Genomic DNA, 26,515 nt, shown 5'->3' on the forward strand with positions numbered 1-26,515 from the left:
AATATATAAAATGTGCAATATTAGCTATAAATAAATAAATGAAGAAAATGTGCGATGTACATGAATTTATATACTATTATTATAAGCATGAAATACAATATATGATGTAACTGAGCTGCCCTTATGGATTATGGGTTGGATAATTCGTCACGATTTTGTTCAACAAAGTTGAAATCATATTTAATTTCCATAGATAAAGGCGTAAATCCTCTTATATTTAGGAACATTATCCGTTTGCCAGCTTCATGGAGCATTTTACTGTGTACACTTCCAGCCAGCGACGGCGCTGTGACGTCGCGTTTGCTCCATTGTTTACGGAAGTAACATTAGACAAAAACCTACGGTTAACGTGCACGGACTCCAGACACTGCTCATTAAATGTGCAATTTAAGTGTTCAATTAAATTCCTCATCCCGTGCTACAATTTAAATATGGGTTATACAAATATCATACCTTACAAAGGAAATGCTTTAGAAAAGGGGAGCTAACTTAATCAAATAGAACACGTTTATATAGTTAACACGAAGATTGCTATTTTTATATATAATGCAGCAGGATTCTGGATCTAATCTTAAACTAGACTTGCAAACAAATAGTACAAGATTTAATGTTCTGGTCGGTTTGACTGGCAGTGTAGCTGCACTCAAGGCGCCTTTGTTGGTAACACAACTACTTGAGATTCCAGGGGTAAGTGTATATTCCGACAGTTCAAACTGTATGCAACTATGTATGCTTGAAGCTGACAGAGCCACATGTCCTCCAATGTTATTTTTATTTCACACATTTGTCCACTAGAGAGTGCTGTTTTTTTAAAACATTATAAGTTATTTAAAAATGACTACATGTCATGATTTATTGAATAAGTAATAAACTCAAAATTTGTAAGAAAAATAAATAAAATGGAGGATATTAAAAGCACAATAGTGTTTTTATGGTGTCAATTTATTTATTTGGCTTACAAATAAATTGACCATATTTGTTTAATTTATTTGACTTACAAATAAATGAATGAGTAAATAAATAAATACAATTTGATCAAATTTTTTTTTTTTTTTTTTTATCATAATAAAGCTTTTAGCCCTGTTTTGTGAATTTTTTATGATTTTAAGTGAGTTGAGGGATGGGATAAATTGTATCGGAGTTTTTTAAGGGTGAACCGATAATTTTTTTCCTGTTCTGTTCTCTAGGTTGATGTACGTGTGGTCACCACTGACCACGCGACTCATTTTTACGATATCAGTGAAGTCTCTGTTCGTGTGTACAGAGATAAGGATGAGTGGGAGGTGAGTACAGCCTTTGAAGAGGAAGAGATGCATTTTCGGTAATCAAACAACATCATTATATTGTTTCCTGCTGTGAAGTTACATCAATACACTAACTGACCTGATATGAGAGTTTTACTAGAAGATGTGAATGGCTTTCCTTATATCTCTATGCTAGATGTGGACAAAGCGCTCTGACCCTGTGCTACATATCGAACTTAGACGTTGGGCAGATCTTTTAGTGATTGCTCCACTGGATGCCAACACACTTGGCAAAATTGCCAGTGGAATATGTGACAACCTTTTGGTAGGTAATGTATTTATGACGTTTTGTATGGATTTTCTTTAGATGCATTGTTATATAAGTATGCTTACCCATTTTGTTGATGACAGACATGTGTGGTGCGGGCCTGGGACAGCAGCCGTCCTCTGCTCTTCTGTCCTGCTATGAACACAGCCATGTGGAAGCACCCTATCACTGCACAGCAAGTGGCCACACTTAAAGGCTTTGGCTACGTTGAGATACCATGCATTTCCAAAAAACTTGTCTGTGGAGATGAAGGTATCTTCCAAGAATGTGTTTTTACGAGGCAATTGCACTGATAAGGGAGAATGGAACAGATAAAAAAATTCTCATCAGTGTGTGAGAATCAGTCATGCATTATTCATTAACTGACGATCAAACAGGTGTCAGGCTTTTATTAGCATTCTTCTGAGGATTTAATGAATTAATGTTTCTTGTGTTTTGGCCCGTCTTACATTCCAGCCTCTGTGTCTTCACAGGTAAAGGTGCCATGGCAGAGGTTTCAACTATTGTTGAAACTATCAAACAGTACATCCCGAAACATCCTGAATGACCTCAGACTAAACATACCAGGGCCAGCAGGCGGGAGACACAAGGTTATCCACACATCGTTATTATTCGTGCTGTATCTTCTATTACATTTAACCTGGATTTTGCCATAAAAAGCTGACATAGCACTGAGAAACAAACAAACATATTATTTTTCTGTCATTTATCGTTCTTTGTAATGGTTCTATTCATTACATCCATTGAATTTTGCTCAAAAATGTATAATAGATGATGAGAAACTGACACGTTTACACTGTAAAAAATAAAAATAAACCGTTCTCTGTTTAAGCTTTCTCTCAATAAATTTCCTAAGTAACACAACTTCGTTTAGTCAATCTAAATTTGCTCATTCACTAAAGGCAAAATTCCTCATTCAGCCAATAAATTCTTCAAGACAATTTCTTGTTCTGCTAATTTTTAAATAATTTGATCTAACACTTTGATAGCTTTACATATAGACTTTTAGGACACTTATTATGTTAAATGATCCATTTGTGAAGGAGCAATCGTCCTACAAAGCAAACCTATTCAGGACCTCAACACTGGACACACAAACCTCAGGAATGGTGACAATCAACAAATGTAGAAAGATGAGCTCTTAACATCACAACTAGTTACTAACAATAATGACAAAACACCAAATAAAGACGGCAAACAGCAAAACAGTAATCCTATTACAGTAAATGTATAATTTATTCACGCTGCAATGCATGTTGGGAACTCATGAAGCCTTAACATTTCAAAAGTATTGTTCAATTCAATTGTTTGTAATTCTTGTTTGACTAAATGGGACAGAATTTGGGGGAATTCTGTTGGTCTGTCTGTTTCAAATTATTAACATTTCTTAATATTTGTAACTCAAAAGGTTCTCTAACCTTGAAAATATGTAGTTTAAAAAAAAAAAAAAAAAAAAATTATAATTTAATAATATCAGTGTATTGTCATTTAATGATATCAGAGTAATGACCACAAAAGCCATGTAACACTTATGATCAATAGGGAGATAAAAAGGCTATTTAGAAGGGAACAAAATATTCATGTTTGGTGTAGTTTACTTTATAAAAAACTGCTTTAAATGTTTAAAGTGTATGTGATCTAGTTTTTGGATACATGCTCTCTCACTGAACTCACACCTGTAAGCGTGGGTCGAGTGAGGGGCCTCTAACCACAACAGTAGCAAGCGGTCATGAAAATAGCCTCAGGTTGGGCTTGAAGATGCTGATGTACTTAACACCTCCAAATATATTTTTTCAGATGCATATCCTGTTTGCAGGTTGCCGTTAGAAATGGGTTCTGTTCTGTTATTCATATGTGGTTAACATATGTATGTTAAAAAAGTTTTTTTTTAAGGCTTTGTCAAATTATTGAGTGCAATATATGGGTGATTCTTCAATTAGGGAAACATTTTTGTCCCCTAAGAAGATTTTAGGTTTAAAGGAAAGATTATAATAGCAATACTGTTTAATTCTCTTTTTAATTATTTTCTCCTAATTTTTAAGTGTTGAATTTCCTAGAATAATAATTTGAGGATTATCCTGACCAGATTTTTAATGTATAAGTTGTATATGTTTTTTAAAACAATCACTGTCCCCAATATTGCGGTCATTAACATCATGCCAAGCATTTTAGTTTTCAGAGGGAAAATATATATATACTATATATATAATCCTGACAAAAATAATTTCTGATCTCTAATCAGTGACACTAATTTCTATCATAACCAAAAATATATATCAGAATTTAAAAGTTTTCAATTTTTCTCATAATACAAGAGACTGCTATGATAATTGAGACCATTTTACCAATCAGATATTTAAAATAATACCAAAGATGAAAGGGAAAAAACAATAGATTCATTAGATAAATCATAAGTGGTATATTGTTGTTGAAGTGACTTGAGCCAGGGTGAAAGGAGGGGCGTAGGGAGAGGTTGGCTCATAGATAAGCAAGGAGAAAAGTCTGGGCAAGGCAGTGTCCTATGCTCTTTCTTTGAGGTCTTCTCTTCAGATTAGTGAGTTTTATTGTTTTATTGCAGTGTTTGATCTCATGTTCTGACTTAGCAGGGAAACCAGTCTTACATAGACATGGTCAGGTTGGCTGTGGCATTACAAGAAATACAAGAAAATATCCTCCACACCATTATACCACCAGCAGCAGCCTGAACCGTTGATATGATACTAAATTCTGACCCTACCATCTGAATGTCGCAGCAGAATTCGAGACTCGTCAGGCCAGGCAACATTTTCCCAATCTTTTATTGTCCAATATTGGTGAGCGGGTGTGATTTGTAGCCTCAGTTTCCTGTTCTTATCTGACAGGATTGGCACCCAGTGTGTTCTTCTGCTGCTGTAGCCCATCTGCTTCAAGGTTTGGTGTGTTGTGCGTTCAGACCTCGGTTGTTACGAGTGATTATTTGAGTTAATGTTGCCTTTCTATCACCTCAAACCAGTCTGACCATTCTCCTCTGAGCTGTGGTATCAACAAGGCATTTTCACCCACAGAACTGCCACTCACTGGATATTTTATTTTCAGCCCCTTCTCTGTAAACCCTAGAGATGGTTGTGTGTGAAACTCCAAATAGATCAGCAGTTTCAGAAATACTCAGACCAGCCCGTCTGCCACCAACAACCATCCCACGTTCAAAGTCTAAAATCACTCTTCTTCCCCATTCTGATGCTCAGCTTGAACTTCAACAGATCATCATGACCACGTCCACATGCCTAAATGTATTGAGTTGCTGCCATGTGATTGGCTGATTAGATATTTGTGTTAAGCAGTTGAACAGGTGCCTAATACATTGTATAATGCCAATGCAATATTTTAATATTTTATTACATTTTCCATTTTTACTATTACATTAATCATTTTATGCTTCAAATTTGCTGTTCTATTTAAATTGTGCTGAAAAATTGCTGTTTAATGACTTCCATTGTGACACCTTACCCCTTTACATGTACCATTTGGGCATGTTGTAATTTTTCAATAGGTTTTTTTTTGTAAAATATAGAAATGAACATTATTGCATGATGGTTAATTGCAAGATATCAAAGGATCAATAATTTTCATGTTAGCTCAGTCAACAATGCATACACTGGCACATTACATTTTAACATTTAATCAAAACACTTGTTCATCCTTATTTGCTTTGCAAAGCAGCTGAGGTCTTGTCATCAGATGTAGTCAGTGCTGCTTTACACACAGTCCCCAAAGTCCCCAAAGGATCAATAATTTTCATGTTAGCTCAGTCAACAATGCATACACTGGCACATTACATTTTAACATTTAATCAAAATACTTGTTCATCCTTATTTGCTTTGCAAAGCAGCTGAGGTCTTGTCATCAGATGTAGTCAGTGCTGCTTTACACACAGTCCCCGGTCTGATGCGGTGTCCTCCTGTCATTGGCTGCCAAGCCAAACTTTAAAAACAGGCAGGAGGGGAAACCTTTGTCAAGCTCAAGCGGGTACTGGAAAGCGATGAAATCAACCGAGCATAATGTGGAGGAGGCTCCAATCTCTTGGCAGGCTAAATAAGTGTACAATATTCTTAGTCACATGTGGGTTGTAGATGGCACGGAACTGTGTTATTCAGGGTCGGTTCACTAAAAAGCTTTTTGCAGAGGGTTAACAGGAAACAACATGGGAAATGTATTGCGAAACATCAAGAACCAGTCGATTGCACAATTCTGGTGCAATTATGTTCATGTCTCCTTTTACTCTTTTGAGGGCAACAAAAAAATAATCAACATTTATTGTGGTTTTTCTCCATGTGTGAACCTTATGTTTCATCATCAGAGATCTAATTTATGATTTTTAAAATGCACACACAAACCTTCTCAGGGCTCAGGTGTACCCCAGCAGATTGCTTGATGTTGGAGGTGTCACTAAGGTTGAGTAAACACTTGTCACATTTCCTGCTTGTAGTCCTTTGGGGATGTTGACGGGCCCTTGGTGCTGCTTCCCCAGGTAGCTGAAATGTAATACAGACATAGCTGATGTAACTCTACAGCTGAGTGAACTCATAGCTCCTGACTAGCGCAGGAGCTGGCACGGTTTCATCACTTATATAAACATATCACGTTCAAAGTAAACGCATTCAAATAGCACAAATGTGATGCTGCTGCTGCTAAAAAGAAAATGAACACAACAGGAAATATTTGAGAATAAACCCTAACGCAACATGTTCATTGATAAGTTCATAATACATGTCAATGATACTGTGTTAAAAATGTACACTGAAAAGAATTTGGAGTAGGATTTACTACTAGGCAACTTTTTTCACTCAGAAAATGCTAGTAAATTTACAAAGATTTGCCAAGTAAAAACCTAAACATATTCATCAGTAGCTTTAATTAGAAATCTTTAAGTTAAATTTACTTGGAATATGGAATTAAGTAAACTTTACTTAACCTAGTTAAGTGAAAGTAACACAGAAAATAAGTAATTTTAACTTGGCTAGTAAAAGGTTGATTAATATCGATTTAGTTGAAATTTCCTTTGCATTACATTTCACTCAAACAATAATATTGAATTATACCAGTCATTTATAGTATGTGCTTTACTTAGATTATCTAAGTAATTTATACTACAGCATGTCAGATGTTAAGCATCATGTGAATGCAAAGACCTCAATACTTGGTAGACAATACACAATGACGCTAACATTTGATGGATCGTTTTTGTGTTTGAATGTGTCATTTTGAGCAGAATTGCAATACTTGGAAATCAGTGGAAATTGCAATACTTTCAAAGAAATTTTATTATGCAACAAAGCACATACAGATCAAGATCAAACGTTTCAATCAGCCTTCTTCAGTGAATCATCATTATTAGTTCATGCCTTTACTACTGTTAATAAATTAAACCTTATTGTAAAGTGTTACCAATATATTATTTTTTATATCATATATTAAGCATTGATTTTATTTGAGCTTCTACAATCACAACAGTTGTTAAGATGGTCCTGATAAACATAGCAATCATTGACTTTTCACTATCGCCTGACTATCATACTTTCTGTTGTTTTCTTCCTTATCCAGAGATGGTTATTAGCTGATTTCCAAGATATCTCAATTTCCTTACTGTGACTGGCAGAATGCTTGTCTATGTAAGAGCACACAGTCTCAGAGAAAGTCTCACCTTTATATGTGTTATTTCAGTTAAATAAAAATAGGAGTATGGTGTCAAATGTGACAACTAAGGGTCACATGTAGAACATCGCGCTTTTGTGCATATACTTTTAAAAAACCTCATCTCTCCCCACCCCCTCCCTGCTGGAACTGGTTTAATGTGTCACAACTGTCATGTTAGCTTTGGCTTCCTTTTTCTTTTATCTAGCCTTGTTATTTCATGACCTTTGTTCTCCCTCTCAATATTGTTCTCTTCTTGGGTTTGTAATGTTTTGATAAAATGGCAAATGACTATGGTTTCTGTATAAGAAAAATAGTGAACTCAAGAAGCTTCACATTACGCAATAAAAGTGCTTTTTTAAATTCTTTAGGACAGTGTGAAAGAGCAAAATGTGAGAGTATATGTGTGAGACAACTGATTTGATTTCATCTTCCCTTATAGGGTTTTAAATAAAGAACACCTGGTGACATGAAAACTGGAAGTGCAAGGTGTTGTGGGAAATCCTGTAGAGACCCTGTTCCTGAGGAAAGATCACTCCCTGGGGAACATTCGGTCTTACGGAGGACATCAACTTGTATGTAGTTGCAATCTCAACGTGCAAACAATTAGACACAGTTGACAGACGTACTGTGTTTAGCAACAACACTGTAAAATGAAAGCAATCAGGTAAAAATGTGTATAAAAAACATTGACAATAGAGCTCAAAATTCTGTTCATTGTCTGTTAACAGCCATGAGTCATTCCACGTGTCAATTATTTTGCAACTAAAATAAACACATTATATTCTGTTAATAAATGACCTAAATCTGGCTTCCTAAACCATGACCAACCATTAACAAGGGTTCAATAAATAACAGACATCTCTGCTATCTGTGTTGTGTCAAACCTGAAATGCAGAGATTCTGATGAACAACACTATACTACAACAGTTATTAATCTCAGTTAGTGTTAATCTAGTGTTCATTTTTAAGATCAAAAGCTGTATCAACATTAGTAAATGCACTGTGAACTAACATGAACATGAACATTTTTATATGTAAATGTATAAAAATGTATATATATATATTGAAGGGGTGGATTCTTGAATACTGACTCAAAAGGATTTAGGTAGTTATAGAATTCCATGTCTTCTCACTGGAACGTGTTTTTGAGAGAAGCACGCAACACATGTTAAGATATATTTACTCTTCTAGCTGACCATGGCAGACTAGGTCACTGGGGTCACTCAGGCCCCAATCATTCTTACAATACCCTTCAAAATTTTAAAGAGGATTTGTAAAATTTGAATTCACTTATTATTGCAGAAGTGTCTTCTAAAGTGCTCTGTAGTAAAATTGTCATGCATGATAAGACTGATGTGCCTTATTTATGTGTGCGAGGTAATGAATTAAAGCTACTTTGTCCTTCCAAGCAATGTTGTTTACTTTTGCTTATCTGGGTCAAAATACTTATAAGACATCCTTCTATGATTACAGAGAGCAATTTTCATACAGGTATTTATAATTAGAGGAAGTGCTGCAGAAGTTACTTGTTTGACCTCATCCATTTATTATACAGGATGATACAATATCTTTGATACTAGCACGCATTGAGATCAAAGCTCTTGACCGTTGCGAGGATAAGTAGGTAATGGAACATATTGAGTGAACGCTTGGAATTTCCTCTCCATGTTAATACTAACAATCACTGAAAATGTAACGTTTTATACACTATCAAATTTTTAATAGATTTAAAATGCTATACATTCATTCATATTTTTAAATAGCTGGAATCTTTATGAAAGGAGGTGTGTGTCGAGTATTTTCAGAAGATCTCTTGCAGATCTACAGTAGATGGATTAGAAGTGCACAAACGTGCAACTCAAGTTATAAATATCCAGAAATCCTTTGCACCCACAAGAAACAGTATCCATACAGTACAATGAAGGTATCCATACATTGCCATTTATTGTATGGACAAAAACAGTTAAAACATTCAGTGTCTTATATTGTGTTCTGTAGAAAAAAGAAAGTTTGGAATGACATATGGGTAAGTAAATGATAACAGAAGTTTCATTTTTGGGTGATCTGTCCCTTTAAGAGATGATACTTGTTGGATTATGATGTATTCAATTGCAACTACAAAATATATTTAAAGTTAACCATGAAATCAAAATGTATTCAATCAATTCGTATTTTTTATGGAATATTGCACTTTTTATTATAAATGATTTATCTATACACATTATTATTTAAAAAAAGAATAATAATGTGCCCTCATAATCTTTATTAAAATAACTTTGTTGGTGTTTACCAGTGCGAGGATGGGACAACCTGTCACATGAGATCACAGCAATAGCAAACGACAACAATCCTATGATCCAATCAATTCCCGGTGGACAATAAAAATATAAATAAAAAGACTATCGTTTAAGCATATATTTATATTTAAGCGACCTTAAGCATATATTTAAGTAAAGAAACTTTGATTTTGTAATACTGCTGTAGGCTATAGCAGTATTGCAAAATACCTACAGGAGTATTGCAAAATCAATATTACAATGTGAGCGCTGTGAGATTTACATTCAGTGCAGTTTCAAAATGTTCTAAATTCTTCTAGCATTAGCAGAGTATAATGTCTTCTTTTAAAAACATGGTGGAGGTGGAACCATGCAGAGGAAGATTAGGGCAACAATTGGTACGGCTTTTTTTTTTTTTCATTACACATTATTTTATTCTGGACACACACTACCCTTTAGTAGATGCACTTTTTTAATCAGAATGATTATTACATTTCATTCTCCAATCAGTCTGACTGTAGAATAACATAAACCTTCCCCTTTTTTCCCCTCTAGCTGCAACTTCCCGATAAGCAAGAACCGTTGAGCGTAAACACTGAAATCATTCCCACCGGCAATGTTTGGACTAGCCTACCTATCAGTTATGCGTCCTAACAGGGGGTGATGGTATAGCTTTGTGAAAGAGCACATGAGCAGTATGTCTCAGCAAGAGTTACAACTTCTCTAATTTATGGTGTCTGACACGTCGGTTTGAAGAACATTCTTTGAGGCAACGTTGTGTCATTCCTGGTCATGGGAGAATCATAACGGCTGATTTCCTGTTTAATTTTCTTATATCATGTTTAGTTATCTTTTTAGGTCAAGGTGATCCGTTGTCCTGAAATTGTGTTAGGGTAAGCAAGCATGACGACTGGAAACATCTGCGTCTCAGGATAGATAAAAAGGGAAGTATTTCAGTCCTAGACAGACAGAAATGTGGAAAGATGCCAGTGCTCAGAGGGGTAAAAAATGTGTTTTTAGATCACTTCTAGGTGTGAGACGAAAGACAAAGACTTGTTAGTAAAAGAGTGTTGCATCATTTCCTTTGTTCTGCCACTAATATATAGTTTTTTATTAGCAGGAGTTTATTGAGCAAACACAAATCCAGCAGAGCAGATAAATGTAAGGTAAATAATGTCATGAGGTTAGTCACCATTACATACTAGAGTAAATAAACTTTATGTATAACACATCTACAGTTGGACTAATGAGGCATAGTGAACTTTATAAAATTAAACTGAATGGCATTTATAAACAAACACACATCTTCATACTAATTATGAGTTTATAATTATAATTTAGTGTGGGAAATTATAATTATAAACTCATAATTAGTATGAAGATGTGTGTATTCTATATTACTCACATCTATATTACATATTGTGTCACAGTACTTTCTAACCACTAAGTTCTCAGCTTCTCCGTCTGTTGTAGAAATGTGATGGTCAGTTTTATGTTCATCCCAAGTACTGACTGGTACTTTGACATTTTACATGAATGACATAATAGCATGAAGAAACTTGACAAAGAAGCCCAGTATGTCTAAGCAGGCTACATTTCCATTTTCATCCCTTGTAAGAAAAGCTATTCAGTTAGCCGAGCCGAGCAACAAAACCAGGGTTTTGCTGTTGTGAGTTCACCATGCCATCTTAAACTGACAGTTGGTGAAATTTCCACGCTGAGGTGTGTGAATAGGCATGTCAAACATCACAAACCACATGTAGGCCTACAGGATATGTGTGTTCTAGCTCATGGCTGTTAAGGCACTGTTTGATAGTAACATCCTTTTTTAAATTAGTTTTCTATTTCCTATTAAAACTAATGTTGATTTACACTGTTTTAATGAGATTTTTTGTAACTTTTAAGGGCAATAAATCTGTAGCGTCACTTATACATCACAGTATTTCCCAGTGTAGCAAGAAAATAGGTCTATGGCATCCATAAATCTAAAACAACATTAATACGTTTAATAATTAATAAGTTGTCTTTTTTTTCTTTTTTTTTTACCTAAAGAGACAAGTTTGGAGATTTTGAATAATGTAAAATAAAAATAAAAACTGACATAGAATGAAGTAGTAATAACATTCCACATTTTTTTCTAGGTCAGATTTGTGACTCTAATAATCATGTGAACCTTTGTACAGGCGGTCAGATGTTTTTGCTTCAAGTGAAGCACAAAATGCTCTTTGGATCATTCTCAAATCATGCTGGAGAACATCATCATCAGGTTTGTCACAAATTTATGGAGTTCATGCAGCTTTAGTGCTGATAGCATTAAAACTAAGGGTGGCCATGAATACAGGCATTCTGAAATCATAGCTCATGTTTTGCAGTTAAACTTTGCACTCAATGCTGATCATTTAAGCTGTAAAGAAAAAAGTTGATTTAAATAAGAATATAATGCAAAATAGAAGCCTTTTTTCGCAGACGTTTGGACTGTAGTGTACCCTAACTTTCTTTAATAACAATCTATTTATGTTGTCTAAAATTCTGCATCTTTTATTTAGTGCAACCAAGACTAAATCTAATTTATTTAACATTTTTATTACTATTATGCTTGTGCTAAATATAGAAATGGCCAGAAACTGGTCAAGAAGACGTTGTTTTAAGTTGAAATATACGTTACCATCTAGCCTACCACTCGCGCATGATTTAACTGCTGCCGCCTGTGCGTTTAAGCCCCGCCCTCTTGTTTTACTGTCGCCGTTCGATTGGCTATACGTGCTACCACCGACATACTTCGACTGCTAGTGCTAAATAACCTTTCGGAAAATAAGCAGCGACGTTAAAGCAGCATGCTTTTTCTCTCTGCTCTCCTGAACAATACTTCATCCGCTCCCAAATCGTTTGGGTTATACTTGTGGGTGTTTCAGTTGTCATGGATTGGTTGCGGACGGATAGGAATTTCAGTGCACGAGGTGAGTGTTACTGTATAAACAAAAGTTGGTTTAGGGGTTGTTACAACGTGAACTTGTTGGCGAAGATTGACGAGGTTTTACGAACATTATCAATACACGGATGAATGTTGACAACTGTGTTTGGCACGGGTGTAAAGTTTGGCATTGGACTTTGAGACCGCTTTTCAGCTTATATGATAAACACTATCAGAATTATCCGAAGTAAAAAAACAGTGTAACGTTAGTATATTAAAACACAGTTTACATAGTTTATTTAAATGTACGTTTAATTACGATGAATCCTTCACATATCGAAGGCTCTGTCGCTTTCGTTTACCCACAGTTTACAGAAGTGTCTAATACAGATATTTAGATCAGGTAAATGTTGACGAAAGTTTACCAAAACACCCATAACGTGTCCCAAATGGTGTCTTCTCTAAACGCGGATTTGCATGAATGAATTTGCATGTTCACTTCGCGCACATAATAGAGTCTTGTCTTCAATTTGTCAGGGTGCAATAAGGTTGTGTACGTTACACAGTATGATTTTAATGTATACTTTTATATTAACATTTGGTAACTGTTTAGAAGTTTCAGTCCTTCACACACTTCTTCCTGTGTTACTTTGGCATCGTATAGGCACATTAGGCTTATTTGGACATTATGGGCGCGTCCAAATGCGGCACGCGCCTATGATGCTCATAAAAGCTGACTACGAAGGCAACTCACTAGGTTTTGACACACAGCCACAGTATGCTGAAAGATGTTGGGGGTTGTTTCATCACTTTGAGACTTCTGGGTGGCCTCACCTGGGGACTGACTGTCTCCAGCACTGATAAACCACTTAAATCCCCCTTCACTGCCAGTGTCAAGCCTTGTGTTACCCTCCTGTGAGCATCATTATGCTCTCTTTGCTCATTAGGGAACATCACTGAAGGGAATGAGTGCATCTTTCCTCTATGTGAACACTGTTCAAATGGTAGCTATTGCGTTTTATAAATATTAAGTTTTAAAAATATTATAAATGTTTCATTTTAAACTTTTACATTATAAAAATATAAAGAAATGTAAAGAAAATCTAAATGTATAAAGATATGTATACGAATATTAAATATGTATGAGTATGATGTCAAAATGCATAATTCAATTATTTTTATAATTTGTTTAATTTACTAGATACAAAAACATAATATTGATTGTAAAAGCACAGGAAGAGCAATTAGAAATGATTGTGTATACATACATGTATATATCCTTAATTGTTATATTTTCTATATTAACTGAGCTCAAAATACATGTGACAGAACATTTGTGCATATTCACACATGATTAACTTTGATATACGCCTATTTGCCAAACTGCAATACGCTCTTGCACGCAAAGGAAGGAAGGTGCACCCACTGTTGTGAAGCAGAAAAGTGCCTGTTTTTTTCTTGTTGTGGTTACCGCTCAAACATTTCTTCCTAATGTTTGGAGGAACCCGTCACATGACATTTATCAAAATAGAATGAAGAACTGTACAGCTAAGCGACTATGTTTTAACAGAAAGGAAGGTATTTCTAAGTAGATAAATAAACCACAGAGGTGAAGCTAGGTGACTTTTTAAAAAAATATCTCACTATTGTCAGGGTACTTATTCCAATGATTGTACAACATTGATGATGATAATTTAACATATAAACTCAAAATGTGTGGGTTTTTTTCTTCCTATTTTCTTGTATAGATATGATTTAGCTGGGTCAAGTCAGAGCCTGGGAATCCAAGATGAGCAGTAAGCAGGGACGGAGCTGCATCAACCCTCTAGTTCAAAGTAATATGGAAGGTGCAGTGGGCACCGTAGTCCCCGTGGGGCACCCTAAAGCCGACCGCCTACAACACTATTCCCATGATAAAGCTCTACCAATCAGCAGGGCTTACTTCCCTTACTCTCTCAGTGGACAAGACACTCTTGACTTTCCTTCTCCATGGGGCCCTTCAAAAACCTGTTTGAGAAATGGGCCAAGCCCAAGGATTCATTCATCGGCCACGGAGCGGTCAATTACAATTCCAGCTGTTTACAGGCCTGATAAAGTGTCTTTCCCAGTGGATGTTGGTGGTGGACGGTGTGCTCTACCGCAAGAGTTGGCAGCGAAGCAAAGATTGGCCTGTTATGCCAGCAGTCCCAGACAGCACAGTCCCAGAGCAGCAGGGGTCATCTCACCAGTGGCAGTTCCCAAGGGTCACATTGGAGGTTCAGATGCAGAAAGCTGTGTTGGGCTGGCTATTCCAAAACCAGTATACGGTCATAGCCCCTGCTGCACTGAGCGTGGATGCACTACAGGGCATAGCTACAGCATTGAACATGGGCCTCATAGGATGTCCCCTCACATATATGATGGCGAATGGGCTGCTCATTTCAGCCGTCTTGCTTACCTGCATAAAAAGGGCACGGAGGCATTGACGCAACAGAGGGTTTTGCAGTTAGAGCATGGTGTGGAGGCTATAAAGGACGGAAAGACAGAGGGCTACCATGGTATCGGATCAAACGGGCCCAGGAGATCTCTTCCTTTAATGGAACCGAGCTATACTTACAACACTGCACGTCCATTTGTTGGTGCTACACCAGAGTACTGCCAGCGTGCCCCAATTCGTCCACAGACGCACACGGGTCTTCCCTATGCTTATGACCCAAGGACTATGGCACACCGTGGAGTCCCTTCAAAAGTATATCAGAACCATCCTCAGATATCTAAATACACACATATGCCTCCGTGTCCCAATGTCTATTATCCTCAGAGTCACCCTGAGGCTTACCGAACAGATCCCAATGCTATTACAGACGAGCATGGTCAACATCATCATATGGATCAGTTCCATTCCCCTCAAGCTGACTTGATGTCACCGTCCTGCTCTGTTGCCCCCCCACACCATCCGTTGATCTCAAAATATCCTACTTATCCTTATGGGGTGCATTTAAATAGTAACCAAGCACCCATGCATGAGCAGCCACATTCCCCTTTCCCAATGCATCAATCAGAGCGACCACTTGATTTTTCTATACGAAGAGTGCAGACACCCGACTCCCCTCGGGAGCTTTATAGACAGTCTGGAACTTCTGGGGCTTTCCATCCTACTCCAGCCCACTACAGACGTCTCAGTAACACCACTACCCTTGAACACTCAGAGAAGTCTGAAACTGGTTTTCCTGTTGGCGGCTCCAAAGAATTTCCTATGAAGTCCTCTGAAGAGGTATTTAAGAACAGGCATCATGTTTCAGATTCACCTGATAAAGATGTGTTAGCTAAAAGGCCCAGAGAGGAACTTCAAACAGACATGGCCGGTAAAAAGCAAAAGATTGACTTAACCCATGAGTTGTCAGATGATGAGCCTCAGTCACCGTCCTCCCCACCAATGCCAGTTATTAATAAAGTTTTTAGCTTGGCTCCTTATAAAGTCTATTTTGAAGCTACAGGCATGTTGACTTCCCTAGGAGATTCAAAAAGTCCAAAGCCACAGCTTGAGGCGACCCGGCTTAAACAAGAGCCGGAAATTGAAAACTGTGATGTAGAACCAAATTCAGGTGAAAGGGACGTCAGGTTGAAACAAGAAGCCCAAATGTCACCAGCTAACAGTGACGATCCAGTTGAAATGCCAGATACTGTAAAGATCAAAAAAGAAAAATTGGATCCAGATGACGTAGCTTATCAGTCGGAAATGAAAGTGAGCATCGCTGAGGAGATGAATCATGAGGCTCATGATCCTGTGGTCAAAGAAGAGCAAAGGGAGTCAGACACAAGTATGTCTGGCTCTCTTTCTTGTCATGTTGTAGTAAAAAATGACTTTGAAGAAGAAAGAAACCCACCCTTAGTAGAAAAGTATGAATCTTCAGCCACATGCAAGAATGCTGTGAAAGATGACATGGAGTCTATTTCATTTCCTACATTGCCCTCGACACCTCCAGTGCCGCCTCCGTTGACTAAATTCTCTCTCACTAAAATCCCACCTCATTGCCTTAAATTGTCAAATTTTAAGATAGTCATCCCTGCGGTCCTAAAAGCTCCACCAACACAACCTGTTGAGGTTCCTCAGTCTCCAGTGGAGGACAAGCCAATTATGAACAGCAGCAAACATGCCCGTCATCAGTTTATGGAGCTTCACCAGTCCCTCTGTAGACTCATATACTGCTGTGTTACTCGAACCCCGTGTCAGGAGCTCAGGGACTGGTTATGCAAACTGGACCTTCGAGAGTCAGGCAAAGCTCAGAAAGTGTCTTGTCTCTTGGGGTTGAAAATGAGGGAATTATGGCTGAAAGGTGAGGAAATGGAGGCGTCTCTTCAAAAGGTGGTCTGTCAGCTTCAAAGCTACGTCGAAAGCCGCGACTGTCCCTTTCCTCATGTCATGAGGGCTGGTGCGGTGTTCATTCCCATGTTGGTGGTCAAAGAGGTGCTGTTTCCTCAGGTTCAAGGCACATTCATAGACCAGGTCCTGCAAGAGCATCGAGTGGAGCTCAGGCCCACCACCCTCTCTGAGGAGAGGCAGCTGACTCAACTCCACAGAAAGGCTTTCTCTTCGAAACTCCGGAGACTTCTGTCCCTTAAACATCTGCCAGATATATACCCTGATGTCCTCAACCTTCTCTACTATGACAACGTCTCCAAGTTCATTGGTGAGTGCTGGATGGTTGACCACTATAAATAACATTAGACGTAGGAATGCACAAAATGTTGGTACCGTGTCAGTTAACAGCCGTTATTAAAGTTTTTTTTGTTGTTAATCATATCAGTTGATATTGGATATTTAATTGTACATGCTTATTTTCTCTATTTTTACATTTAGATTATCTTTGTAGTCAAGTAACGCTCACCTAAATTTAATAAATGTAAATTTTAAATATAATTAAATGTAATTTTATCAAATATCAGAATTAATATAAATGTTTCATACTTTGCATTATACTGTTGTGCTATTTATTTGAGCTTTTTAGCTTTTAATTTACATGTATATAAAAGTATACTTGCAAAAGTATTCATACCCCTTCTTTTTTTCAACATTTTCTTATGTTGCTGCCTCATTTTTTCACATCAATCTACACTCCATACACCATAATGACAAAGCAAAAAACAGATTTAATTTGGAAAGGTACACACCTCTCAATAAAAGGTTTAACAGCTGAAAATGCATATCAGAGCAAAAACCAAGCCATGAGGTCAATAGAACTGCATGTGGAGCTCAGAGACAGGTTTGTGTTGAGACCGATCTCGGGAAGACTACAAAAAGAAGCATGAAGCCTCCATAAACCTTATTGGAAGAAGTTTGGAACAACCAGGGCTGTGTTTCTCAAAGGCATGAGCTAAGTTGATCATAGAGACCACTTGTAGCAATGGCTCTATGATCCACTTAGGCTTACGATTAGAGGTGCACCGAAATGAAAATTCTAGACCGAAAATTATTTTTTCTTAATAATTATGAATTAGTAATAAAATAAAAATGGCCAATAAAATAAAATAACCACACTTATTTAAGGTAACACCAAAGAAAATATATTAAAATAATATTAAATATCAATATATTATTCTTCATTCAGTTCTATGCAACAATCAGATTTAACAGATTTATTTTTTGACCAATTATCAAAATAAAACATAGTCCTAGAAAACTATTATTATCAGAGCAGATAGTGGGGAGCGGATCAGTGAATGTGAGGGTAACGTCATTTTACCAGCGTTGCCCAGCAGTACGGCATTACCACACCATGTTACAGCAAAGTGCTGCTATTGCAAACAGAAACAAGTCTACTACAGAGAAATTTCATGTCAGCATGTTATTGGACTTTACTTTTCCGGTGAGCATGAGCGGTGCATGAGTGGAGCGTTCGCTTGGGCCGTGAGCAGCTTGAGCAGAGCAAACTGGGTGCTGGTACAAACTTAGTCTTTTCGCTTGGCGGCATGTATTTTCAGCTCATATTTTTGGCCTTTTTTCTATTTCGTCCAAAAAACGAAAATACCATTTTCGGAAGATAATTTTCCGCTGCAAGAATGTTGGTGCATCCATACTTAAGATGCTTTTGGGAAACACAAGCCAGGACTCTTCCAAGAGCTGGCTTTCTTGCCACACTGAGCAATCGATGGTGAAGGGCCTTGGTTAGAGTGGTGGCCAAGAAGCTGGTCACTCTAGTTGAGCTCCATGATCTCATATGGATATGAGAGAAACTTATAGAAGGACAGATATCACTGCAACACTCCACTTATCTGGGCTTTGAGCACCCAGACTCAAGCCTCTCCTCAGTGAAGACGCATGAAACCCCACTTGTAATTTATAAAAAAAAGCACCTAAAGGACTCTATCAGTCTGTGAGAAACAAGATTCTCTGGTCTGATGAACCTCAGTTCCAAGCATCATGTATGGAGGAAACCAGGCACTGCTCATCATCTGCACAACACCATCCCAACAGTAAAGTGTGGTGGTGGCAGCAGCGTCATGCTGTGGGGGGTGGGGGTTTCAGCCACAGGGACTGGGAGACTCATCAGGGTAGAAGGAAAGCTCAACGCAGCAAAATATAGAGTTAGCCTTAATGAAAACCTAGTCTGATGTATTCAGAACCTCAGACAGGGCAGAAGGTTCACCTTCCCACAGGACAGTGACCCTAAGCACACAGCTAAGACAATGCAAGAGTGGCTTGAGGCTGTAAAGGTGCTTCAACCAAGTACTGAGTTAAGGGTACAAATACGTGCTTATGTACTTAAGTATGTACTTATTTCCGTTTTTCTTTTTTAATAAATTTGCAAAGGTATTACAAATCTGTTATTTGATTTGTCATTATGGTTTATGGAGTGTAGATTGGTGTGGAAAAAAAAGAAAGTAATTTAAAGTATTTTAAAATATGGCAGCAACATAAAATGTGGGGTGGGGTGGAGTACAAATACTCTTGCAGGTCTATTTTTAAAACTCGGTTCTATTTGGTTTAAATAAATTAAATAAAAATTAAATATATTTTTTATTTATATAATTTATTTAGAAAAAAAATAGTACAGAATTTTAATATCAACCTTGAAACATTATGTAGTATTGGTCAGAATTTTAATATTGGTGTAACCCTAATAAAACTGTTTTTGCCATTCTTAATAAAATTATATTCATTAAATCATTGTTCATTTTTGGATCTTGCACTATGGTAATGACGGTACTGTTATCTTCATTGCCTGAAACATACTGCAGCATATTCGGTTAAAGGATATGATTTATGGTTCCTTTTTTTTAAGTTTTGCAACAGGTCTCTTAAAATAAAAAGCTGTCACGAGGAGTGAAAACATTGGAAGGATAACTGTGGATACTGAAACTTTGTTATAATTTTAGTAATATTAAATTTCAGTTCCACATTTAAAAGAGTTATCAAATTGTTTTGTCTCTTGATTGTTAGTTTATTGTATTACACATTCTGACTGAATTCTTACTCTTTAGATAGGAGGTTTAACATTGCATAATCCCTGATATTAAAGTGTTTAAACTGCAAAATTATTAGAAATTTTATATTTTTTAAATATAAAAACTTATTTGATTTTGGAAGGTCTGTTATTTGAATTATTTTGATAATTTACATTTACTTTAATTACTTTAATTACATACATGGCGCATACCTATGTTGACATCACTTTTATTGTTCATGCTTTATGATTTATTTTTAATCATACTTTTGACATACTTTTTTGATTTGATACACATTTTTTGTTGCAGATTCCACTGCTACAGATGGTGTCCAAAAAATTCCCAGGTACCTTCTTATTACTTTGTCCCCCAAAACTCTCTCTCCAATCACAATCACTCGTTGACAGTTGTAGAGCACACTTTGTGAATCTTTGAACTGCTCATGTTTCTTCCTGGTGCCGTTTTGTCGCAGGTGTTTTCTGATCAGATATAGTCTGGAACGGAACAGTGATATGCTTTAGGATGTCTTTCAGTTTCAGATGCATGCACTTTAGGGAAGGAAGTTAGAATTATTTTGGAGGAATGCTAAGGCGGGTGGGGGATGGAAGTGGTTGCCATATGCACTAGCTAACATTTCTCACCTGCAGTGCAATTACAGACCACCAGGGGATTGACAGCTGTCTGTTATTAGTTACAGAGTTTAGATGTTTTTTTTTCTTCTTTTGTACATTTCAGTGCAAATTCAACTTGGGCTACGTCTACATTAATCTGGATAGATTTCCAAAAGTTTCCCATCTACACCGAAACGTCGGAAAATGCTAAATTCACCTTACAGTGCATGCGTAAACCGTCATAAAAGCTCACTGAGATGATACAGACAGAACAACGCAATTCTTCTGGCAGGATCATTTTATTGAGCAAAATATCTCACCATTCACTGATGCGTTCCAGGTCGCACTCACTCACCATTACATGTTTGGTCTAAAACACAAGTGCTCTCACGTTTTACCGCAGGACAGCAAATCTTTGCAGGACTGTGATATGAAGAGTGTGCAAAGTAACATTTTAACAAACTGTGTGAAAGTGAATAGCACATAACGGGCACGAAACCAGTATAAATCTATGGGTTCAATATGCATCACATGACCAAACTTACGTCAAATATCTCAAGGCCTCAAATTCAGAAAAACAGACTTAGTTAAATCTGCCTTCTTTTGGACAAATTATGTAACGGGTTTTTTTTTTATAGTGACCCATTGATTGGTGGGTGATTTTTGGGGGGTGTGAACTCAAGCTTCCCACATTGTGGATGTTTTATAATGTTGCCATTTCATTTCCAATATGGGGTCTGGGGAGACCCCGAACATCCTGACTGGGACACTACAACCAGATATCATTCCAATTTATTTATTTAGTTGTTTGTAGAGCTAGCAAGTGTCGACAAAGTCAAGTCTTGTGCCATTTTTTATTTCAGCAAAGTTGTTTTTTGGGTTTCCCCAGACTCCAACAGTGCATAAGGGTTAAGAAATCATCCCTTTTTTTTTTCTTTTTTTTGTTTCCATCCTTTTCTGCCGTGTTCTAACAATTTAGCCTTTTTTTAATCATTTCAGAAACCATTTAATTGCTCTTTCACCTTTTTTTTTTCACCTTATTGATATGGTTGGGTAAAATAGCTTCTATTAATAGTAACCTGTTCGATTACATTTTATTTATGCTCCTGTTGTGTTGCTTTAAGAATGCATGTGGAGAATGCATGACTAAAAGATAATCAGGTATCAGGTGTGTTCATATATAGGTGTGATATATAACATCTTAAAAATTCTGGTACAAAGCAACAAAGATCTCAAAGTTCAGTCTGACTCATTTACACAGTCACTAACATTTCAGACAGAATGCAAGAGCGTGTCCTGTGTAATTGCCCTTCAACACTTCAAAATACTAGTTCACGAAAACAAAACTAATTTATTTCATCTACTCACACTCATGTCATTCCAAAACTCTATGATTTTTTTATTGGTCTTCTGGAACACAAAAGATATACTCCTGGCTGTTGAGTTCCAAAAAACGCACCATAAAGGTCCATAAGTGGTCTGAAGCCATAGGATATTCAATATTCGCTGAAATTCTTCTTATGCTTGCATACATTCAAAAAGGCTCTGTCAAGTTGTTTGGATTTTATTTTTTTTAGAGAAGAGAACTACTGTTTATATGCGTTATCTGACATACATTCAAAATATGTAACTTGCATATATATATATATATATATATATATATATATATATATATACAGTGAGGAAAATAAGCATTTGAACACCCTGCTATTTTGCAAGTTCTCCCACTTAGAAATCATGGAGGGGTCTGAAATGGTCATCGTAGGTGCATGTCCACTGTGAGAGACATAATCTAAAAAAAAAAATCCAGAAATCACAATGTATGATTTTTTAACTATTTATTTGTATGATACAGCTGCAAATAAGTATTTGAACACCTGAGAAAATCAATGTTAATATTTGGTACAGTAGCCTTTGTTTGCAATTACAGAGGTCAAACGTTTCCTGTAGTTTTTCACCAGGTTTGCACACACTGCAGGAGGGATTTTGGCCCACTCCTCCACACAGATCTTCTCTAGATCAGTCAGGTTTCTGGGCTGTCGCTGAGAAACACAGAGTTTGAGCTCCCTCCAAAGATTCTCTATTGGGTTTAGGTCTGGAGACTGGCTAGGCCACGCCAGAACCTTGATATGCTTCTTACAGAGCCACTCCTTGGTTATCCTGGCTGTGTGCTTCGGGTCATTGTCATGTTGGAAGACCCAGCCTCGACCCATCTTCAATGCTCTAACTGAGGGAAGGAGGTTGTTCCCCAAAATCTCGCAATGCATGGCCCCGGTCATCCTCTCCTTAATACAGTGCAGTCGCCCTGTCCCATATGCAGAAAAACACCCCCAAAGCATGATGCTACCACCCCCATGCTTCACAGTAGGGATGGTGTTCTTGGGATGGTACTCATCATTCTTCTTCCTCCAAACACGTTTAGTGGAATTATGACCAAAAAGTTCTATTTTGGTCTCATCTGACCACATGACTTTCTCCCATGACTCCTCTGGATCATCCAAATGGTCATTGGCAAACTTAAGACGGGCCTTGACATGTGCTGGTTTAAGCCGGGGAACCTTCCGTGCCATGCATGATTTCAAACCATGACGTCTTAGTGTATTACCAACAGTAACCTTGGAAACGGTGGTCCCAGCTCTTTTCAGGTCATTGACCAGCTCCTCCCGTGTAGTTCTGGGCTGATTTCTCACCTTTCTTAGGATCATTGAGACCCCACGAGGTGAGATCTTGCATGGAGCCCCAGTCCGAGGGAGATTGACAGTCATGTTTAGCTTCTTCCATTTTCTAATGATTGCTCCAACAGTGGACCTTTTTTCACCAAGCTGCTTGGCAATTTCCCCATAGCCCTTTCCAGCCTTGTGGAGGTGTACAATTTTGTCTCTAGTGTCTTTGGACAGCTCTTTGGTCTTGGCCATGTTAGTAGTTGGATTCTTACTGATTGTATGGGGTGGACAGGTGTCTTTATGCAGCTAACGACCTCAAACAGGTGCATCTAATTTAGGATAATAAATGGAGTGGAGGTGGACATTTTAAAGGCAGACTAACAGGTCTTTGAGGGTCAGAATTCTAGCTGATAGACAGGTGTTCAAATACTTATTTGCAGCTGTATCATACAAATAAATAGTTAAAAAATCATATATTGTGATTTTCTGGATTTTTTTTTTTAGATTATGTCTCTCACAGTGGACATGCACCTACGATGACAATTTCAGACCCCTCCATGATTTCCAAGTGGGAGAACTTGCAAAATAGCAGGGTGTTCAAATACTTATTTTCCTCACTGTGTATATATATAATTTCCGAATTTCTATTTAGAAAGAAGAAAACTATTCAAAGAATTTCTGTTGTGTCCTACAGAAGAAGGAAAGACATACCATTTGGAATGACGTGGCTAATTAGATGATGACAATTGGGGTGAACAGTCCCTTAGTTCAACATGAGTCTGATTCTAAGTCTGGTTGTTCACATATTATTAATATAATAATAATAATAATAATAATAATAATAATAATTATTATTATTATTATTTAATTGCAATCTAGCTTCAATAGTGGTCATTTAACAAATGCTGAAACTAAATCCCAGTTTGTTTTCTTTCTACAGGAGCAGAAACCAGCTTAACCTTCAAGAGAGAGAGCACGGACAGCTCAGATAAATCGTCCGGCCATGTGAATGGCACTGAAGGATTCTACCTGGAGTCCTCCAGACCACTCACTCCGAAAACCACACGTGTGGACAAATACTGCCTGAACACCGAGAAAAAGAAAGGGAGAGTAAAGATTTCCTCCAAGAGGACATTTTTAGATGAGACCAGTTCATCACAAGAGGATGAGTTTACTGAGGAACCGGTGAGGTGGAGCGTCGTTGATTCCATAGAGAGAGATGAATGGGAAGTGTCTCTTGTGACTCGCAATGACAGGGGACCACATGTGGAGGTAAACATTGAAGATGAAACCCAGGAAGAGCCTGAGAACTCCTCCTGGGCGCGACCTTTGACCTCTGATGACCTCTCCTCTGATAGCTCCGAAGAGACTGAAAGCACGTCATCAATGTCCTTTCAGATCCGCAGATCCGGCTCAGCGGGGTCTGCTCAAGCCTTGTCCAAAGGGCCCTCCAGCATGGTCCTCAAGCTGAGGAAGGTCTTCTACAATGAGGGTCAGAGGGGCAGAGTCCCCCACTACCAGAAGGTCACAGATTCTTCCAAAACTCCAGGGTTCAGACACACAGACAGTGGCCATCACAGGAAAAAGAAACGCAAATCGTCCCAGCACAAAAGACGCCACGCGGACAGGGAGTTTTCTTTCAGTTCGTACTCTCAAAACCATCCCTACCTCTCAAAAAAACATGGTTCCAAGCGCCGGCGCAGATGGGTCCTGCGCTCCACTGTGCAGTCTGCCCACCAGGCCATGGACAACAGATATCCTGAACTGGTGGGGAAGAGGATATGGCACTTGTATGAGGAAAACGACAAAACAGAAGTGTGGTACAGGGGAGTAGTGCTGCGTATCCATGAGCCACATACCAACCCACTGAAAACTGTGTTTGAGGTCAAATATGATAGCGAGCCCGAGTGGCAGTACTATCTTGAGCTGCTGTTAGACTATAAGAAAGGATGGTTGAAAGTTGAGAACTAAGACTTCTTGACGGTATTATTGTTTTTATTTTGCACCTGAGAACTGAATTAATTCTAAACTGTGAATATAAGTCGAATTGATGACCAATGAAACAGTCAAACGATTATTGACTAAGTTTTGAATTAATTTTTGCGACCAAAAACCTGACACATTTTAAGTTACAGTGTTTTCAGTTTCAACTCATCTTTGTTTCTGGTGTCAACAATGTTTCAGTTCTTGCTGTAAAGTTGTTGGCAAACATTCCCAGCAGCTTGACATTTTGATAACTGTGTTTAAGCAATTCCATGTGATCGGGATGAAAGGAAATGCTGTAAAGAAAGATGTTTAACTGTTTACAGAATAATTATTTTTTATATTGGCTGTTGTCATGTACCTGATTTTTAACCCTTTTTAAAATTCAGTTTTTTTATAAGCATCCTTAAATTGACATTTGAGATTTCATTGTGACGTTTTTTAAAGAGCTCTTTAGTGAATATTCTCATGATGTTTTTTTATTGAAATGTTTATGGAAACATATTCCTACCTTAAGAGTTAATAAAGATAATTGTAACTTTGTACACTAACATACAAATGATTGGGATCGGTACGATTTTTTAAAATGTTTTTGAAGTTATTCTCACCAATGCTACATTTATTTGATACAAAAAATACAGTAAAAACTGTAATATTGTGAAAACTGTTAATGATGAATTTATTCCTGTGATGCAAAGTTGAATGTTCAGCAGTCTTCAGTGTCACATGATCCTTCAGAAATCATTCTAATATGCTGCTCAAGCATTTCTTGCTATAAAAACATTTGTGCTTTTTAAACATTTTGTGAAAGCCATAATATCCAAAAAATTTCCGGATTTTTGATGGTTCGGAAGAACAGTATTTGAAATAAAAAATATTGTGTAACATTATAATCAGTCACTTTTTATCAATTTTAAGCGTCCTTGCAAACTAACTGACCCCAAACCTTTGAACATTCTCTCACAGCTAGATTATTATTTATTTTTTTACTTAGGTTCCTTAAAGATTAACTTAGAAATCAACATTTCTCCTGCGACAAAACCGTTTTAAGAAACTCTTCAGAGAAATTACATAGTGACATTTTTCTACATCCCATTTGTCTTGTAGGCTTTCGTTTTAAACAGGATTTTCACAATACATTCTACAAGTCTGGTGGTAAATGTTGCTAGCTTAAAGTGTTTCTAACGGGACACAAAGTTGAAGAGAAGGTAGAACAGAATAATTTAGTCTCATACCCGAACAATGAGCAATATCCACCCAGGTCCGAAGGCCATGCTTTACGACCGTTACAATTCTTCAGTTTAGTCACATCAGTTAATATTGGTCTCCCTCTTGTGGACATTTTCATTGTGAACATTGAAGGCAAAACTACGCTCCCTCTCAAATGACTCCTGTCATCTA

General features: G+C 37.4%; 2 protein-coding genes across 3 annotated transcripts; both read left to right on the plus strand.

Annotated features, from left to right (window-relative positions):
- Positions 1-310: 310 nt before the first annotated feature.
- On the plus strand, positions 311-8,110 carry ppcdc (phosphopantothenoylcysteine decarboxylase). 2 transcript variants are annotated; one of them, XM_084124790.1, is made up of 6 exons: positions 311-687; positions 1,188-1,283; positions 1,441-1,569; positions 1,656-1,824; positions 2,046-2,162; positions 7,685-8,110. In XM_084124790.1, the coding sequence occupies exons 1-5, from the start codon at positions 547-549 to the stop codon at positions 2,117-2,119; spliced, it is 609 nt and encodes a 202-aa protein (XP_083980916.1). In that variant the 5' UTR covers positions 311-546; the 3' UTR covers positions 2,120-2,162; positions 7,685-8,110. The 2 variants fall into 2 exon arrangements, with proteins under 2 accessions (XP_083980916.1, XP_083980915.1); XM_084124789.1 differs by lacking the exon at positions 7,685-8,110 and having other exon boundaries at positions 315-687; positions 2,046-2,403.
- Positions 8,111-12,262: 4,152 nt separating this feature from the next.
- Positions 12,263-26,007, plus strand: cUnh15orf39 (chromosome Un C15orf39 homolog). Its single transcript, XM_084123588.1, has 4 exons — positions 12,263-12,478; positions 14,181-17,102; positions 20,167-20,203; positions 24,072-26,007. Exons 2-4 carry the CDS (start codon positions 14,222-14,224, stop codon positions 24,121-24,123), a joined length of 2,970 nt encoding a protein of 989 aa, XP_083979714.1. The 5' UTR covers positions 12,263-12,478; positions 14,181-14,221; the 3' UTR covers positions 24,124-26,007.
- The last annotated feature ends 508 nt before the right edge of the window (positions 26,008-26,515 follow it).

Source organism: Abramis brama (genome assembly GCF_963993115.1).
Source record: "Abramis brama genome assembly, chromosome: 9".
NCBI lineage: Eukaryota > Metazoa > Chordata > Actinopteri > Cypriniformes > Leuciscidae > Abramis > Abramis brama.

What these genes read in the sequence shown, in the direction of transcription:
- ppcdc (XM_084124790.1), top strand. Translation starts at nt 547, where the DNA reads ATGCAGCAGGATTCTGGATCTAATCTTAAACTAGACTTGCAAACAAAT. An exon ending in AACTACTTGAGATTCCAGGG is followed by an intron (nt 688 to 1,187) that starts GTAAGTGTATAT and finishes TCTGTTCTCTAG; the next exon opens with GTTGATGTACGTGTGGTCAC. An exon ending in ACTTGTCTGTGGAGATGAAG is followed by an intron (nt 1,825 to 2,045) that starts GTATCTTCCAAG and finishes GTGTCTTCACAG; the next exon opens with GTAAAGGTGCCATGGCAGAG.
- cUnh15orf39 (XM_084123588.1), top strand. Translation starts at nt 14,222, where the DNA reads ATGAGCAGTAAGCAGGGACGGAGCTGCATCAACCCTCTAGTTCAAAGT. An exon ending in CAACGTCTCCAAGTTCATTG is followed by an intron (nt 17,103 to 20,166) that starts GTGAGTGCTGGA and finishes TTTTTGTTGCAG; the next exon opens with ATTCCACTGCTACAGATGGT. An exon ending in GGTGTCCAAAAAATTCCCAG is followed by an intron (nt 20,204 to 24,071) that starts GTACCTTCTTAT and finishes TTCTTTCTACAG; the next exon opens with GAGCAGAAACCAGCTTAACC.